Here is an 18,245-nt window from a genome sequence, read left to right on the forward strand (position 1 = left end):
ATGTAATTATTTGGCGTTTAATGACACATAGGGTCGTTTACAGTATACATCGTACACCGTACGTTACATGTAGTTCATGTCTACGCAAGAGGAAATGCATTAACTGTTTTGTCAATGTGTCGCTAATATGTAATTGACAGAACCGATATAATACATTAATTTAAGCTTTTCCGGGTTAAATAAATACTTTTATTATGATTTTATCATATTCATGTGATATTTTTTCGTTTTTAGGTGATTATAACATACATTTTGTATTTATAGAAAGTTTTAACCAATTAGATAAAGTTTGTAACGAGTCATTAACTCTTCGTTTCCGTAGCTTTGTCCAAAGCCTAGTCACCTTCACACAAACTTGATGCATATTTGAAAAAAAATGTTCAATTATAGAAAAAAATCCTCAAATTTTATTTTTACGAAAGAGTTCCTTTGCCTTTAATTGATAAATCAGAATCGTTGGTATAGCTTTATTTATAATTTTAAGGTTTATTAGATATCATCGTTGATAAAATTATGTTAAGTTGATTGTAAGCTTACAAGGCAATGAGAAAATGTCAAGGAACATTATAGCCAACGGGACCAGCTGTTATCGGTTTCAATTAGGAATATGAAATTAATCGAGTCTTGATTTAAAACACTGGGTAAAATATGATGCCCTAAGTATATCAACATGGTACAGACACGCATAATATCCTACCAAGTGACGTCACACACTCTGGCACCCGGAACGAGATAAAATATCCCCCAGTCGTGATGTGTATTCCTGCTTCAGTGTGGGCCGATTTTGTACTACAGACGATTGTGTTTAGGGCCAGGTACATCCATGCAGCCGGTCGGGGAGTAAAATTTGTCGAAACTTTTCTGCCTTACAGCTCAATGTTATTATAAACACAAGGTGGGGAATCTGATATGCACATGGAAGGGCGGAACGCGCTTTGGAGAGATGCTGGCATACCGAACAAAATTAATTTGCAGTGATTATAAGCGAACGTCTATCAAGAGGAAAGTACGTGTAACTCGAAACGCAAAGCAGGCGCAGTAAGGAAGGTCATTCATAGATGAATGGGAGGCGAGCATGCCTCGGAGAAGTTATTGAGATGAGGCCAACACGTAAACTCGGATTTGGTGATGTTCTTTGCACGAGAATCCCCAAACTATGACAGTCATCTTTCCTGATTCTGCTACTAGAAAGAACAAATAAGTCGTACAATTTCCACACCAAGCATGAATCGACAGTGTTCAGACAAATCATTGCCCGAGTCCAATGGAATGACGACATCGTCCGGGAAAGTAGCCGACTTGACCGACCTCACAGGAAAGACTCTCTCCACCAGGAAACCAGCAGGGACGGTGGAATCTGGGGTACTGATAAGGAAAACTTCTATCAGGGTAAGTTACAACGTCTTATCAATTTGAATGAATGATTTAATATTTCTGTTTGTTTACTTCAGGACTTTATTGACTTAAGCGTTGTCCGTTTGATTACTTTTCATGTTTATTGATAAAATACCGGACACACTCGGAAAGTCACACACACGTATACAGAGAAATATCTCACACTTTTTACTAGATTCATAGATCCTGTCTTCTATACATACATTATTTATTATGTATACACACATTATCAATCCCCCCGCAAACATAAAACGCAAATCCTCCTCCCAAACACACACAGTCTCCACATCAAATACCTAGTAGTTTATATGCAGAACAAATAATAGATAAGTAACTCCTATTATAAGTTAGGTTTAAATCAGCCACCCTCGGTAGGAGGTTGGTTGCGATCTGCTCTAATAATTTTATTACATTACATTTCTTAAAAATGCATTCATACGTCACGTCTTTAATGAGGCCTTAAAGTTATGCCAGTCTCGCCCAGGTTTGATCCAGTCCTGTTACAGTATCTGGTATATATACAAGTCCCATAAATATCAAGTATACCTTAATTAAGATCAGTGTTGATTGCTTTAGCATGTGTATATATATATATGCCCATGATGTTGAGATAATTGAGAAAATAACCGTGTTTTAACTCTTCTAAATTCTGGACGGGCAAGGACTTCCCGCATCACATGCTTGGATTAAAGTAACCATGTCGTATGTTTTGTTATTAGACATTATTTCAGTTGCATTTAAGGTTCAGGAAACCCGCCTAGAATTAACACCTCTCAGTGTCGTGACGTGTCTCATCAGTTACTGTTGTCGACTTTAAGATCGGGCATTGTCCGTTAATACTATTTTATTTACATTTTACCTCACTTTAACAATGACATTAAGAGGGACATGAAACGGAACAACGTTATGCACATACTGTAGTAATTTTATTTATCTTTAAGTAACATACATGTACCTATGTCCTTAACCGCCGATGTACCACACTATACACCGCTATAGACAAGCAGTATATTTCGCTATATATACATTGTACCATTTACTGTCGTCATTGTTCAAACGTGTAGGATAATTAGACAGGGTCTTGCTATCTCAGAAACACGCTTATTACATGCTTATTCTCATTCCAATTTGAATTATTGATTTTTGCACAGGGTCCTTAATATTTGTTTAATTAATGTCTGTTTTCACCTTTGCATGGATGAGAGGGAAATGACGTGTCAACAGCTACAGAGCCACTGAAGATATACTCAAAACGAACGGTTAGGAATCTGTACTTTAAGCAGTAATAAGAATAATATGGCATAGTACACCAAATGACGATTGAGTGCACCAAGTGTAGATATAATTCACTTAGGTTGTTTCAGTACCATTAGGATTTATTTTTTCTAAAAGATTATTTAGTACGATAAGACTTTGTTCAGCTCGCTATGAGTAGATTCAGTACACTAAGAACTTATTCAGTACACTAAGAACTGGTTCAGTACACTAAGAACTGATTCAGTACACTAAGAACTGATTCAGTACACTAAGAACTGATTCAGTACACTAAGAACTGATTCAGTACACTAAGAACTGATTCAGTACACTAAGAACTGATTCAGTACACTAAGAACTGATTCAGTACACTAAGAACTGATTCAGTACACTAAGAACTGATTCAGTACACTAAGAACTGATTCAGTACACTAAGAACTGATTCAGTACACTAAGAACTGATTCAGTACACTAAGAACTTATTCAGTACACTAAGAACTGGTTCAATACACTAAGAAATTATTCAGTACACTAAGAACTTATTCAGTAAATGAAGAACTGATTCAGTACACTAAGAACTGGTTCAGTAAATGAAGAACTGGGTCAGTAAACTAAGAACTGGTTCAGTATACTAAAACTGGTTCGGTAAACTAAGAACTAGTTCGGTATACTAAGAACTGGTTCAGTACATTAAGAACTGATTCGGTACAATAAGAACTGGTCCAGTATACTAAAACTGGTTCAGTAAACTAAGAACTGGTTCGGTATACAAAGAACTGGTTCAGTACACTTAGATCTGGTTCGGTATACTAAGAACTGGTTCAGTATTCTAAGAACTGGTTCAGTACACTTAGATCTGGTTCAGTACAATAAGAACTGAATAAATACACTAAGCACTGGTTCAGTATACTAAGAACTGGTTCAGTACAATAAGAACCGGTTCAGTACACTAAGAACTGGTTCAGTACAATAAGAACTGATTCAGTATACTAAGAACTGGCTCAGTAAACGAAGAACTGGTTCAGTACAATAAGAACTGGTTCAGTAAACGAAGAACTGGTTCAGTACACTAATAACTGGTTCAGTACAATAAGAACTGGTTCAGTAAACGAAGAACTGGTTCAGTACAATAAGAACTGGTTAAGTAAACGAAGAACTGGTTCAGTACACTAAGAACTGGTTCAGAACAATAAGAACTGATTCAGTATACTAAGAACTGGGTCAGTAAACGAAGAACTGGTTCAGTACAATAAGAACTGGTTCAGTACACTAAGAACTGGTTCAGTACACTAAGAACTGGTTCAGTAAACGAAGAACTGGTTCAGTACACTAAGAACTGGTTCAGTAAACGAAGAACTGGTTCAGTATACTAAGAACGGGTTCAGTACACTAAGAACTGGTTCAGTACAATAAGAACTGATTCAGTATACTAAGAACTGGGTCAGTAAACGAAGAACTGGTTCAGTACAATAAGAACTGGTTCAGTAAACGAAGACCTGGTTCAGTACAATAAGAACTGGTTCAGTAAACGAAGAACTGGTTCAGTATACTAAGAACTGGTTCAGTACAATAAGAACTGGTTCAGTACACTAAGAACTGGTTTAGTACAATAAGAACTGAATAAATACACTAAGAACTGGTTCAGTATACTAAGAACTGGTTCAGTACACTTAGATCTGGTTCAGTACAATAAGAACTGAATAAATACACTAAGAACTGGTTCAGTATACTAAGAACTGGTTCAGTACACTTAGATCTGGTTCAGTAAATAAAGAACTTATTCAATACACTAAGAACTGATTCAGTATACTAAGAACTTGTTCAGTAAATGAAGAACTGAGTCAGTAAACTTAGATCTGGCTCAGTATACTAAGAACTGGTTCAGTATACTAAGAACTGGTTCAGTACACTTAGATCTGGTTCAGTAAATAAAGAACTTATTCAATACACTAAGAACTGATTCAGTATACTAAGAACTTGTTCAGTAAATGAAGAACTGAGTCAGTAAACTTAGATCTGGCTCAGTATACTAAGAACTGGTTCAGTATACTAAGAACTGGTTCAGTACACTTAGATCTGGTTCAGTAAATAAAGAACTTATTCAATACACTAAGAACTGATTCAGTATACTAAGAACTTGTTCAGTAAATGAAGAACTGAGTCAGTAAACTTAGATCTGGTTCAGTATACTAAGCACTGGTTCAGTATACTAAGAACTGGTTCAGTACACTAAGAACTGGTTCAGTACACGAAGAACTGGTTCAGTAAACGAAGAACTGGTTCAGTAAACTTAGATCTGGTTCAGTACAATAAGAACTGAATAACTACACTAAGAACTGGTTCAGTATACTAAGAACTGGTTCAGTACAATAAGAACCGGTTCAGTACACTAAGAACTGGTTCAGTACAATAAGAACTGATTCAGTACACTAAGAACTGGTTCAGTACAATAAGAACTGATTCAGTACACTAAGAACTGGTTCAGTACAATAAGAACTGGTTCAGTACACTAAGAACTGGTTCAGTAAACGAAGAACTGGTTCAGTACACTAATAACTGGTTCAGTACAATAAGAACTGGTTCAGTAAACGAAGAACTGGTTCAGTACAATAAGAACTGGTTCAGTAAACGAAGAACTGGTTCAGTACACTAAGAACTGGTTCAGTACAATAAGAACTGATTCAGTATACTAAGAACTGGTTCAGTAAACGAAGAACTGGTTCAGTACAATAAGAACTGGTTCAGTAAACGAAGAACTGGTTCAGTACACTAAGAACTGGTTCAGTACACGAAGAACTGGTTCAGTACACTTAAGTACTGCATCAGTATGCTAAAAACGAATTCAGTACAATAAGAATTGATTCAATACGATTAGATTTGATTCCGTTCACTTAAAATTTGATTCATCTTACAAAGAATGGCTTCAGTATAAATTTCAATGTAAACGATTTATTGTTGTACAATTTGAATTTTTTTCTCCTTCTTTATATTTCGCTTTAGATAAGCATATGATTTAATTTGACGAAATGTTAAGGTATCCATGTTGTTTTCCTGTTTTGTTAAGAAAAGTGTAGTTTTGTGAAAGTTACGTTACACCAACTGTCGTTAATCAATAATACGACTATCTACGTACGTGTGTATCTTATATTAAAGGGTAATAACTCTTACGCTTTTAAAGGGAAAACTAACTTTATACAATACATTGGTTTAGTAAATTAATATTACGATGCAGTGGCATTGTAAACAAAAAAAATTGTAAAAAAATGCATTATTACAAAGAAATATTGTTTAAAAAAATAGAGAAAAATTTGGAAAGGGTGGGGTCGGGGTGGGGCGGTGAAGTTTACAATACATACAGCGTGGTGACTAGAGATTTTATGTAATATTTGAATTTTTTTTTATAGATGACTCGGTTGTTATAAATGTAATTTTTCTTTTGTTTTCAGCGTCGCATGTCCACGGAAACCGGGGATGGCGCGAATGAAGTGATATACGGAAATCAGACAAAAGAGTACAGTCGTCTCCGGAAGGAAATAGTGTCTAGTCCCGCGGTTACAAAAGCGCTTGAAGGTCTACGGGAACGCTGGAAAATGCTAATGTTTATGCATGAAGACTGTTTAGACATGATACAGGACCGGAAGGACAGACACAAACAAAGGCGGAAGTGCAGGGAACGCCGGGAAATCTTTGCTTCCTGTATTATATACACCGGAATTTTTATGCCAATAACAATTCTGACATTGACAATCTTGCTTATCATATTCTAATAGAAAATCTAGTGAGTGGAAAATCTAGTGAGAAAAATGCATTTTTTTAAGACTATTCTATGGAGTTGTAGAAATATTTTACACGAGTTATCGTTCAACATGTTTTCTCAGGATCAAACATATTTTGAATATTAAAATCATCATTTTCATCATCATCATCATCATGCTTATTCCTCAATATAAAAAAAAAATTCTCAACGAAATGAATAAAATAAAAGTCATATAAACCCTACATAACTGAGACAACATATATATTTATCTATATCAATTTTACCATTAATCTACTAAAAATGGTAGTTTCTACGCTCAGTTATTTAGGAGTGGGACAACTGGTTCGCCCGTTGTCAGTATAATGTGAACGGGTGGGGTGACCTGATGGGAGTCTTCGGCAGTATGTTTCAGTGAGGTAGCACTACAAAGTCGGCATCAGTTCCGCGCTACCACAAGAAGACAAACACGAACATATCGCAGCTTCCCAAACACACACGCATACACTACACGCATGCATCTTGCACACAGGGGAGGTCGTCTATTAAATGACCATAGCTGTTGATAGGACGTTAAACAATACTAAACCAAAACAAACCATTCGACGAAATGGACACCACAAATACATGTATGTAACGGCCATAAACCCTTTAATTAAATACTTGATTGTTATATTCAGTTCACAGTGTAATTACGTTTACGTTGACTTTATTTCCAGTGTTACAGTATAATTGTCGTTGTCGGCTCGTCCATATCGAACATTGAACACTTTTAAAGGTTTAACAGATAGGCATTTAGTTTGAATTTCCTTTTGCTTTGAGTTGTTGTCCCTGGTATCGGTTTTAGCACGGTCATGGTTTTTTTTTTATTTCAGAAATTGTTCATACAATGCAAAAGTACAAATGTATTGCACATATAATAATCATGTAACTGAAAATCTCACACACACACAAACACACACACACACACACACACACATCCACACACACACCTACACACACACACCTACACACACAAATTTTACTTCCAATTTTAGGTTTTCATTTGCATTGCATTTATGTACATGTCAAAAAGGGAGGGAAGAAAACGGAGAGAGAAAGAGACAAGGCTAGAGAGAAAGAGAGAGAAAGAAAGAGAGAGGGGGTGTGGTATTCAAATAATATCTATAAATATATGTGTATGACTGGCAAAGGAAAATAGAGGGAAGTAAAAAGCATGTGTTGTCGACTGCAAATGTCAATATATATATATATGTTTATAGTAGATAATTAATGAACAAGTCATTGTGAAGGAAAATATAGAATAAAATAATAAATCTGTCAGATCTACCGCTAAGCCTTTCTGCCTTCTATATTTATCACCGTTAGCTGATATATATAGTTATAGTTATAAAACTAGCTTGTTGTCTTATAGAAAGAACAAATAGATACACAAAACTCATATACTAGTGACCAATAATATAACATACATCGTTGTAAACACACACACACATATACATATGAATATTCTTTTGATTTAACGACTTGTGTAACAACTGTATGCCTTATGAGTTATGTGTGAGACAAGTGATATATCTTCTTTATATCAAGCTTTTTCAGCTTGATGTAAATGAAAGTAAACTTAAATATTCATATTTTCTTTACGATTGAACTTGAAAATGAAATATGCAATGATACCTATATCAAGGAAATTAAAATGGTCATCCACAGGTAATACATACGGCGATACTCATATTACTCCACAACCATTTCAGATAAATTGAATGTAAATATATGCCGTAACGTATCATGAAAGTGATAAAACTGGATATAATTGGTGTTGTGCCTTATTACATGTAGAGCGACGATACCTGAGAGAGGAGACACCGTGACGGTCAACTAAGGACAGCAGCAGACACGCTTGAATAATTAAACATACATTAGATCTCACTCGTGTAAATCGTGTCCTGTATATACCGTATCATTTCAGATTCGGTTAAAAGGTACACATTACCATCAATTCAGTAAAACATATTATTGACTTTAACTGTAATAAAATACCTGTCATAACGTTTCATTCTGTGGTGATTAACATCAGTACTCCAGTTGGATTTTAATGGACATGGCTCGGGCAATTTTTCATTTAGCGGAGTTGCAAGTTTTTCACATCGTCTTACAATATCAGTTACTGCATCATCGGTGTTTTTTTCTAGTACAGGTCTCTTGTAGGTCTTTCACAATAAATCGGCAAACAAGTATATCGCAATACACTGGTATATCGTACTGTACCACAAATACAGAGATGAAATATTGCTGTATCGCTTATATTTATGTATCTCATTCTGCTTGGTGTTTTAACTTTGCAAAATACTACGTATCGAATTCTAACAGATATGCCTATAAGCATAAAACAGGCTTTTTTATAATGGTGGGAATTAGTTCAAATTTTGTAATCGATGGTTGGTTTGACAAAAATCTTAAATCTATGTGACCCATATTATATATGATTAAGTTTGATAACATTCTGACAACAACTTATTTTAAAATCGAGCACATATTTCCTTTGGAAATATATCGGGATACTGTATTATATATGTGATGATGTATGTTAATTTTGTAAGAACAGCACAATCAAATGAATCTTCTGCCACGTGCTTCCATTTTTTTTTATTCACCGGAAGTTCTCTCAAAAAAAAAAGAAGGTACATTCCAATTCTGATACATAGGACCCGGAGACGGGCATATTCCGGAATTCGACTTCCCTACATTTCATCACCAGTATACAGCCATATACACAACATCCCGGCCCCAACTTTAAAATTTGAGATACGCAAATTTTATGACTGGCGATGAAATGCAGGAAAGAAGAACATTTTACAAATCAATAATGAACAAATTACATGAGGAAGCAAAAATAGGAAAAATACCATAAGATCAACCTGCATAATGCATTTGAGGCATAGTAACAATTACTTCAAATATCCATCAAATACTATAAGCAGGAACCAGCTATAACAACTGTATGGTTTCCTACAAACCACTAGAAAGTACAAATAATGCACTCACTATGTTTAAGATAATCAAAATATAGATGGGAAAATAGAGAAATTATGCAAGACCATCATTTCATACAAATCACTTACAAAATTACCCTGCGCAAAGGTATACATACTCGCACACATACACCGTCTTAAACAATTTGTCAGATTTCTCAACATATCTGATATAATACATTTAATTTTCTGGCATAAATCAAAATGGTATATAAGAAGTATAATTCACTTAAGCAAAGCTGATCCAATATTTGGTATATAGAGAATACTGTATATAAGTTTAACCATGGCAAAAATCCATCTACAATGGTACTAATCAGCAGCTTATTCTAAAATTTCCACTTGTACTTTCCGACATGCAACAAGATTTTAGCATTTGATTTGTTATTTCATAGATGTTTAATATTTGAATGTTCAACCAGCAAAAAACACCACATCATTCAAGATTATAAAATGGTTCACTATGGTATATATTTTTGTCTTAAAGTAATTTCATTAATAAAACAAAAGAACACTAATTACACTAAAATCGGATCAATGCAAGGCATGTATTCTCAGAGGAGACATGGTGAATTGAAAATGATCAATACTGCAGTAAGATGATACTATTCTATAGGATGACATATAAACTGCATGATATAAATGCAATAAGATGATAATGACATAATCATACAATTGTCCAAAAATGTGGAATTCTTAATATGTATCACACAAGTATCAAATTGGAATTCTTAGTAGGGATATGGTAGCTTTAGTAGACACCCATTATTTGCCACCATCAAATTTGTATGAAAACTCAGTAGAGATTACAATTTACATGCAAAAACCGAAATGTATACTTGTACATAGTTTGAAAATAAAACATAATTATTCTATCTGTAAACATAATTTTCATTCATGCAAATTAGGGTATGCGGCAGCATATCATTATTAAATGTCATTATAGTTGTCAAAATCTTACAATATCAATGTAATTGTAGCACATATCAAAATTCAACACATATCAAAGTGAGTGATGAAATAATGTTAATTCAATGGGTATGGCACATATCGGTACACATATCGTGAATTTTGTCATAAATTCAAATGTCAATGAACAAGCTTTGGTGGTTTGTTGGACACTGCCCGAATAGCTGCAGGGTTTAAGTCAGCCAATCGGACCCAACGAGCATTTTGAGAAGGCTCTCCAACAAAGTGAACAAGATATTCCACATTAGATCCAGTCCCTCGTTGTGCTAAAACTCGTTTAATTTTGTAGTAGCTATGGTCACTGGAGGAAGAGGACGATGAAGAAAGATCCACATTGCTGGAATCGCGAAATCTAACAGGTTTCTTGATAATGCGACGCGTGCGTGGCAACACACTATCAGGGTGACCAGAAAGGTCAACAGTTTCAGATTTTGGTCCATGATCCAATCCTGATGACTCCAGAGGAAGGTGAGAATCTTCCATGTGCGAGGAATCGTCCAAAGAGAACTCCTCAATAGTTGATAAATGTGAATCCCTTTCATTTCTGGCAGAAAGATCCAGCACAACATCCTCGGTTTGTACTGCAGAATCCACCTTGACAGTGGATGTTATACGGAAATAGTCTGTTGGGGTGGGGGCACGCACATAAGCACATTTCAGTCTGTCTACATGTACAGGTTTTGATCCAACCTTGTTAGTCTGAGGATCACGAATCATCACCATGTGGTCAGAAAGTTTGTCATGAACAACATAAACTCCTTGATAAAGGTTTTGTAGCTTTTGTCCTGTTCCTGTTGGTTGTTTATACAGATACACATAATCACCAACACCAAATTGAATAGGGCGAGCCTTTGTATTAGCTTGATCTGTCATCCTAGTTTGAGACTGGGTGACATTGTCGAGCATAATGGTACGAATCACCTCCATCTTCTTGCTGACCGTGTCCACATATGTATGAATGTCCACAGGTAGATTGTCCAAAGTAGCTGTGATATTGTTGAGAGGAAACGCAGGACGCTGGCCAAAGATGATCTCAAATGGTGAGTATCCAGATGTGGAGTTTACAGCACTGTTCATTGAAAATACAATGACAGGCAATATTGCTTCCCAGTTATCTTTTGCAGTGTTCATGAAGGGAGTCAATTTGGTAGCAAGAACACGGTGTGTGCGCTCGCAAGCTCCCAAACAATGGTGTACATAACTGGGAGTGAAGTCTTGGTGAATCTGAAGAAGGCGACAAGTTTCTTTGGTAGCTTTAGCAATGAATTCCGATCCCTGATCGGAGACAAAGGTATCGCAGACACCAAAGTTTGATACTAATTGAAAGATCGCACTTCCAACGGTTAGGGCATCAGAATTAGCAATGGCGACAGTGAACAAGTACTTGGAGAACATGTCAACGGCTGTGAAAATATATGATTTCCCTGATGACGAAATGGGGAGCGGTCCATATAGATCAAGTTCCCAAACTTGGAATGGTTTCTGAGGGGTGGGGTAGGCGGTAATGCTGTTCTTTGTAGCCGAATGTCCTAATTTCCTTTGTTGGCATGCAACACACGAACGCACATAGTCACTCACAATTACAGAAAGTCTTGGGAAATAGTAATGTTCTCTGACGCGGTCCAACATGTCTTGTATTCCACTGTGGCTGACTAAGGGAGAATCATGATACAACTGGAGAATGGTAGGTATCAAAGGTTCCGGTAGTGCCAGTTGGTAATGACACATGTTCTTTGTACGTTTGGATTTAGCTAGACGAGAGTGGAATAATAATGAGTCTATGAGCACATAATCTGAGCTTTCCAAGATGATACGACGGGCATCTTTCTGAGACGCGGGAAGGTCACCACTGAGTAAGTATGTGATAAGAGGCTGAAAGTGTGGGTCGGCCTGTTGTAAGCTAGAAATGTGTTCAACACTGAAGTCAGTCACTTTGAAAAACTCAGCCTGTTTAGCATCCAAAGCTAATGGTGGATGTTCCGTCCGATCATTTTCAGTATCCTGTACATATGGGTTGTTGCGTAGATGATCCCTAGACTTGTCGACATCGGTGTCTTGTATATAAGGGTTGTCTGATAAAGGAGTACTAGGAGGGTCCACATCAGTGTCCTGGTTATATGGGTTGTCTGGTAAATGAGCACTAGGAGGGTCCACATCAGTGTCCTGGTTATATGGGTTGTCTGGTAACTGAGCACTAGGAGGGTCCACATCAGTGTCCTGTTGTTTGTCTAGTACAGAATAGTCTCTAGAACCATGTCCTTGATCAGACATGTTGCCGGAACTCGATGCAAGATCTTGATCCTGTTCAAAAATGCTCATGGTATCTTGTCGGGTACAGGATTTAGAAATGTCATGTATGGGTACCCATGTCTCGACCACTTTGGACTGGAATGTATGTGGTAAGTATTTCTGTGAACGGATCTGCCTCCGACGATGTGTACGTTTTACGTTTGCAGGTACATCTTCCTCAGTATCCGCATCATAATCCTCATTTGGGTCCAGCTGAATGGTAGGAGGTAAGACTGTGACATTATTCACTTGAGCATCTGTCCTTTCTCCCTGTAGCAATGATGCAAGGGTTTGGCCTGAAGGTAACGTGATTGGTTTAGGGGTGGTATCATCAACAAAGGGAAAGTTCAAGTCATCTTCCACTGGGCTCGAATCCATAGTGCCTACTAACGGAAATGGGTGGCAACGTGAAAGGGCGTCCGGAACAACCATCTTAGCCGCAGGTTTGTATACGATGTCAAAAGTAAACTCCTGGAGAATAGCAATCCATCTCTCGTAGATGGCGCCTTTGAGTTGTTTTTGGAAAAGAGGTTGGAGTGCCTGATGATCACATTCCACTGTGAAGTGCCGGCCACGAAGGTAGGTGACGTTGTCAAGAACACTGTATACCAGACCAAGCAGTTCCAATTTGGTAGGGCCGTAACTTTCCTGGTGCCTGTTTAAGCCTTTTGATCCAAACCGTACAACACGGTGAGTACCATCCTGGTGCATCTGGTATAACATGTATCCGATACCTTTGCTGGAGGTGTCGACTGCCAGCCGAAATTCTAAGTCGTAGTTTGGAAAAGCTAATGCCGCTGAATTTAACAGAAGAGATTTCAAATTGTTAAAAGCATCTGTGTGTACCGAGGTCCATACAAATCTTGTACTTTTCTTGAGAAGCCGATTCAAAGGCTGAGCTACACTGCTAAAATTGGGGATGAATTTCCGAAACCAATTAAAGAGTCCCATAGCTCTGCGTAGTTGCTTCTGAGAGGTAGGTATGGGGTATTCACGAATAACATCAAGTTTATCCGCTGGGGGTCGAATTCCGTCCTTTGAAATTTCATGACCGAGAAAGGTACAACGAGGTCTGGCGAAAGAACACTTTTTTGGATTCAATTTCAAACCAGCCTGTGCTAGCCGTGAGAAAACATCATTTAAGTCTTTCAAATGATCCTTAAAGGTTGGGGAACAAATGAGAACATCATCCAAGTAACAAAGTACCGACTTGAAAGTAAGACCTCTCAAAACAGTGTCCATCAATAACTGAAAGCTGTTGGGGGCTGTACAAAGTCCCATGGGTAGGCGTAGAAATTTAAATGTCCCAAAACAGGTATTAAAGGCGGTGTATTTTGATGATTCCTCAGTAATGCCCATCTGGAAAAACCCAGAGCTCATATCAATGGATGTTATGTAATTAGGTGAACTGTTATCAAATGACTCTGTGAGCTCCTGTATGTTGGGTATGGTATAGCGGAAAGGCTGCGTGTGGGAGTTCAGATAACGGAAATCACAACAGAATCGGTATGAAGATAATGGGGATGTGTTGGTTCCTGTACCAGGAGGCTTTTTCTTCGATACCAAAACGATGGGGCTTGAGATAGGAATATCCTCATCAATACTGACAGGGGAGATAACTCCTTGTTTAAGAAGTTCATCCAACTGGGTACGCAATACCTCTCTCTTGTCTGGTGACAGGCGGTACGGCTGATGATGTTTTGACACAAAATTTGGGGACAAATGTATACAATGCTTAACAACATTAGTATAACCCAATGAAGGATTTTCTTCGGTTACAAAAACATCTTTATGACTATATATACACTCTTGTAACTCAACTGTCTGTTGAGGTGATAAAACATCAGTATTAAAATCAAAATATGAAACAAATTTCTGAAAATCTTTGTCTGGTTTGACAGTACCACAATTGTCACTTTGGTTTAAATCTTTACCAGATTCTTTTTCCAGAGAAGGGTTATGTACACATGAACTATCAATCTCAGCATGACTTTGACTAGCAATTTTACTATCATTGACCATCTGACTGGCTTGACAAACATTGACTGACTGACTATCAATCATCATACTATCCCTCACTCTCTGACTATCAATCCTACTAGCATTCACTGTCAGACTAGTATCTTGACTATCTACTCCATTGTCAGTAATTATCTTACTATCATTTTGACTAGCAGTTTTGCTATCATTATCGTTACTGTCATAATTGATATTACAACAATATGGTGTGTGACTGCCATCCACAGGTATCACTTGAAATGAACCATCAAGTAATTCAAAATTTGCTAAAACAGTGTTCCTTTTGATAACTACTTGGTTTGAACATGGGTTGAGAAGTTTAACAGGAACAAATCTAGAATTATGAACAGTAGCTACAGATCTAGCCATAAGTAACCCAACTTTCTCTGTCTGTTTACTGGCTGTACACACTCCCTGTGTGCCCATCACTGAACCTTTAGGTAACTTGCCCAATACCACACATTCTGACAATGGATTTACAATAAACTCTTGTTTACATTTGACCTTTAACCTTTTTGTACCGAACTGACCTGAGCTGAAATCTAGTACAATTTTGTGAGCAGCCATAAATGCAGACCCAAGAATGACAGGGTGTGAAGTTTGACGCATGATATGTACTTTAAATCTACATGGACCATGGGGTGTGTGCCCCTTTACACTGGCTGTACCCAAAACATGAACTTGTTTAGAATCAGCAAGCAACACATTACAAGCACTGGAATCAGCTACTGGAGATTTACAAGATTTGGGCAAAGAATGATAAAATGAATCAGACATAACATTTATGCTACAGCCTGTGTCAAGTAAAGCAGCTACCCTCTGGTGTACAAATGTAATTGGCATAAACATAAAGTTGGTGTCATTAGTGTCTGTATCACAATCTGTGTCATTACAAGTATCGGCAGTGCCATTACTATCGCTTTCAGACTCCTGGCCAGTAAAAGTACTATTTTCAGTCACTGACATCCTCACTGGTGGCGGGCTACGGTGTCTGTTTTTGTTTACCACCCTCCCGAGAGGCCGCGATAGACGCCCCCCGGGGGTATCCCGTTTCCCTGGGCATTATTAGAAAGTGGGGGTGGTGTATAGGGTCCATGCTGAATGTTCTGAACACAGGGTATACCTGGGGGCAAAGCTGGAGGGGGTTTTGATGTATCTGCTGCTTGAAATCTTTGACATTGTACTGCAGGGTGGCCACACTGTCCACAAAGCTGACATTGCACGTCACACATAGGGTCACCTTGACCTCTCCATAAACAATCTCTCTTTCGGTGACCTGGACCTTTACAGCGATAGCAGATCAGTGTCCTTGATCCATATGCGTTACTTGCTACTTGTGGTGAAGAAATGTTAATCTGGCGCTGAAGGTTGTCCACAACAATGGTTAAATTCTTTACCTGGTCCCTCAGATCTTGCATAGTGTCCTGTTTAGTATCAGTAGTTTGTTTTACAGCAGCCACATATGCCTGTGAGTCTGTGGGTGGATGGGTTGGGAGAACTTGCCCTCCTAGTCCTGGGAATGACTGGGTCCGATACCCAGCTGCTGCTCCACACTGTGCGGAATGTAGGGCTTCTGAAAGTGTTTGACACCTTCCAGCTCGGACAAAGAATGCTAACGCCGGAGGGAGGCCCTCTAGAAATTGATAGATCAAGTCCCTCTCGGGTTTGTCAAGTCTACGACCCTTCTCCACTATTTGCCCATGATAGTCCTCCACTGGTTGACCTGGTTGTAATTTCAGTTTATGAAAGGCAGCGGATTCTGCCATAATTGTTGGGTCAAGGTGGTCTTTAACCAAATATTGTTGGCGGAAAGCAGTCACTAAAGACCCCCAGTCTTGCTTGTTATCAGAGCCTAGAGAGTGAAACCAAGTCAGGGCAGGTCCATTTAAGTGGATATGGAACGCAGCCACTTTCCTAGCTGGGGAGGGGTCTAAATGTAAGCCACTAAAAGTTATATAGCTGTCAAATTCTGCTAGGAATTTTTCTGCATCTTCGTGACTATACCCGCTGAATTTCCGAAGCGAAACTTTTTCAGAAGACATTGCGGGGACGAGTATCACATGGGTCTGCTGTACTTGGGGTGTCCGCTGTACTTTGGGTGGGGAATAATGAACGCTCCCCTCGCACTCATTTTTACATGTCGTATCTTCAACCTGGGTGTGATGAATATGATCAATGTCAATCTGGGGTTCACAATACGAGTCTGATTGTCTATCACGCACAGGGATAAGTCTGGGGCTTGGTGGGACAGCACAATCGTTCAACAGTATACTGCTGGTATTCATAGTGATTGTTCGTAAAATTACAGTCACAAGCACGCTTCGTAGAAAATGTTCATTTCATCAAATTGACAGGAATTTACCACTGATTAGCTATAGCAAAATGTTCCCCGGGATCCCAGAGGATTCTCCACCATGTAATATATATGTGATGATGTATGTTAATTTTGTAAGAAGAACAGCACAATCAAATGAATCTTCTGCCACGTGCTTCCATTTTTTTTTTATTCACCGGAAGTTCTCTCAAAAAAAAAGAAGGTACATTCCAATTCTGATACATAGGACCCGGAGACGGGCATATTCCGGAATTCGACTTCCCTACATTTCATCACCAGTATACAGCCATATACACAACAATACGTATTGCAATATATTCATTCTGTAGTGCAATATATCGTATTCATTCTTGGCGTATTGTGACACCCCTATTCTTATGTGACAATTTTAATTCCTTTTGCTCGAGTTATTGGGTCTTTCTTATTCCCTGATATCAGCTGTCCGTTGTCATGGAGAAAAGACTTCAACTACGTCACGTTCCAGTGATCTATTTCTTGATCCATATTTTTACTGCGGTTCGCATAACTACCCGGAAGTAGAAACAGACACAAAAGAGCTCCATTGCAACGGGAGACAACTAACGTTTTCGAACAGATCTTAGAAATAGAATTCATAGGTGTTGAGTACAATTTCATCAATTACTTGAAAAGATTGACAAGGATACCATCATAAGAAGTAGTATTAGCAGTTAGCAGTTTTATTATTTATGGTTGGTGTCGAATTAAATAAACATACAATATACGGATGGGTACCACTATCCTTGATACTCCAAGAGCAACGCTCTTTTAACACCCCTGGAATATGTCATAGCAAAACTGAAGGCTCAGTGTGCACCACCCTGTGGATGGAACACATGGGTTCGTCATAAATGTCTGAAGTACACATATGATATACTAACATGGGTCACAGCACACATAAACATATTAATGCTATACTGATATGGGTCACAGCACACATACTGTGACCCATATCAGTATAGCATATGTGTGTTTCAGACATTTGTAACGATGGAACGAGAAGACTAGTTTGATCCTTTGAATCTGTCGGTCGCGTTACGGTAAAATTGACTGGCTTTGAAGTCGAACGTCGTTCCTCTGTAATTTTCAAATGACATGTATCAGCCTTCGCAATTTGTCAGTTTTATTTACCCGAGAATGCTATATTTTCTCTATCAAACATGTACATCACAAGATAGTT

General features: G+C 38.0%; 1 protein-coding gene across 1 annotated transcript; it reads left to right on the forward strand.

Annotated features, from left to right (window-relative positions):
• Positions 1-646: 646 nt before the first annotated feature.
• LOC110450488 lies at positions 647-6,862 on the forward strand. Its single transcript, XM_021498041.1, has 2 exons — positions 647-1,389; positions 6,096-6,862. The coding sequence occupies exons 1-2, from the start codon at positions 1,225-1,227 to the stop codon at positions 6,414-6,416; spliced, it is 486 nt and encodes a 161-aa protein (XP_021353716.1). The 5' UTR covers positions 647-1,224; the 3' UTR covers positions 6,417-6,862.
• Positions 6,863-18,245: the final 11,383 nt, after the last annotated feature.

This window comes from Mizuhopecten yessoensis, unplaced genomic scaffold (genome assembly GCF_002113885.1).
Source record: "Mizuhopecten yessoensis strain PY_sf001 unplaced genomic scaffold, ASM211388v2 scaffold5229, whole genome shotgun sequence".
Classification (NCBI taxonomy): Eukaryota; Metazoa; Mollusca; class Bivalvia; order Pectinida; family Pectinidae; genus Mizuhopecten; species Mizuhopecten yessoensis.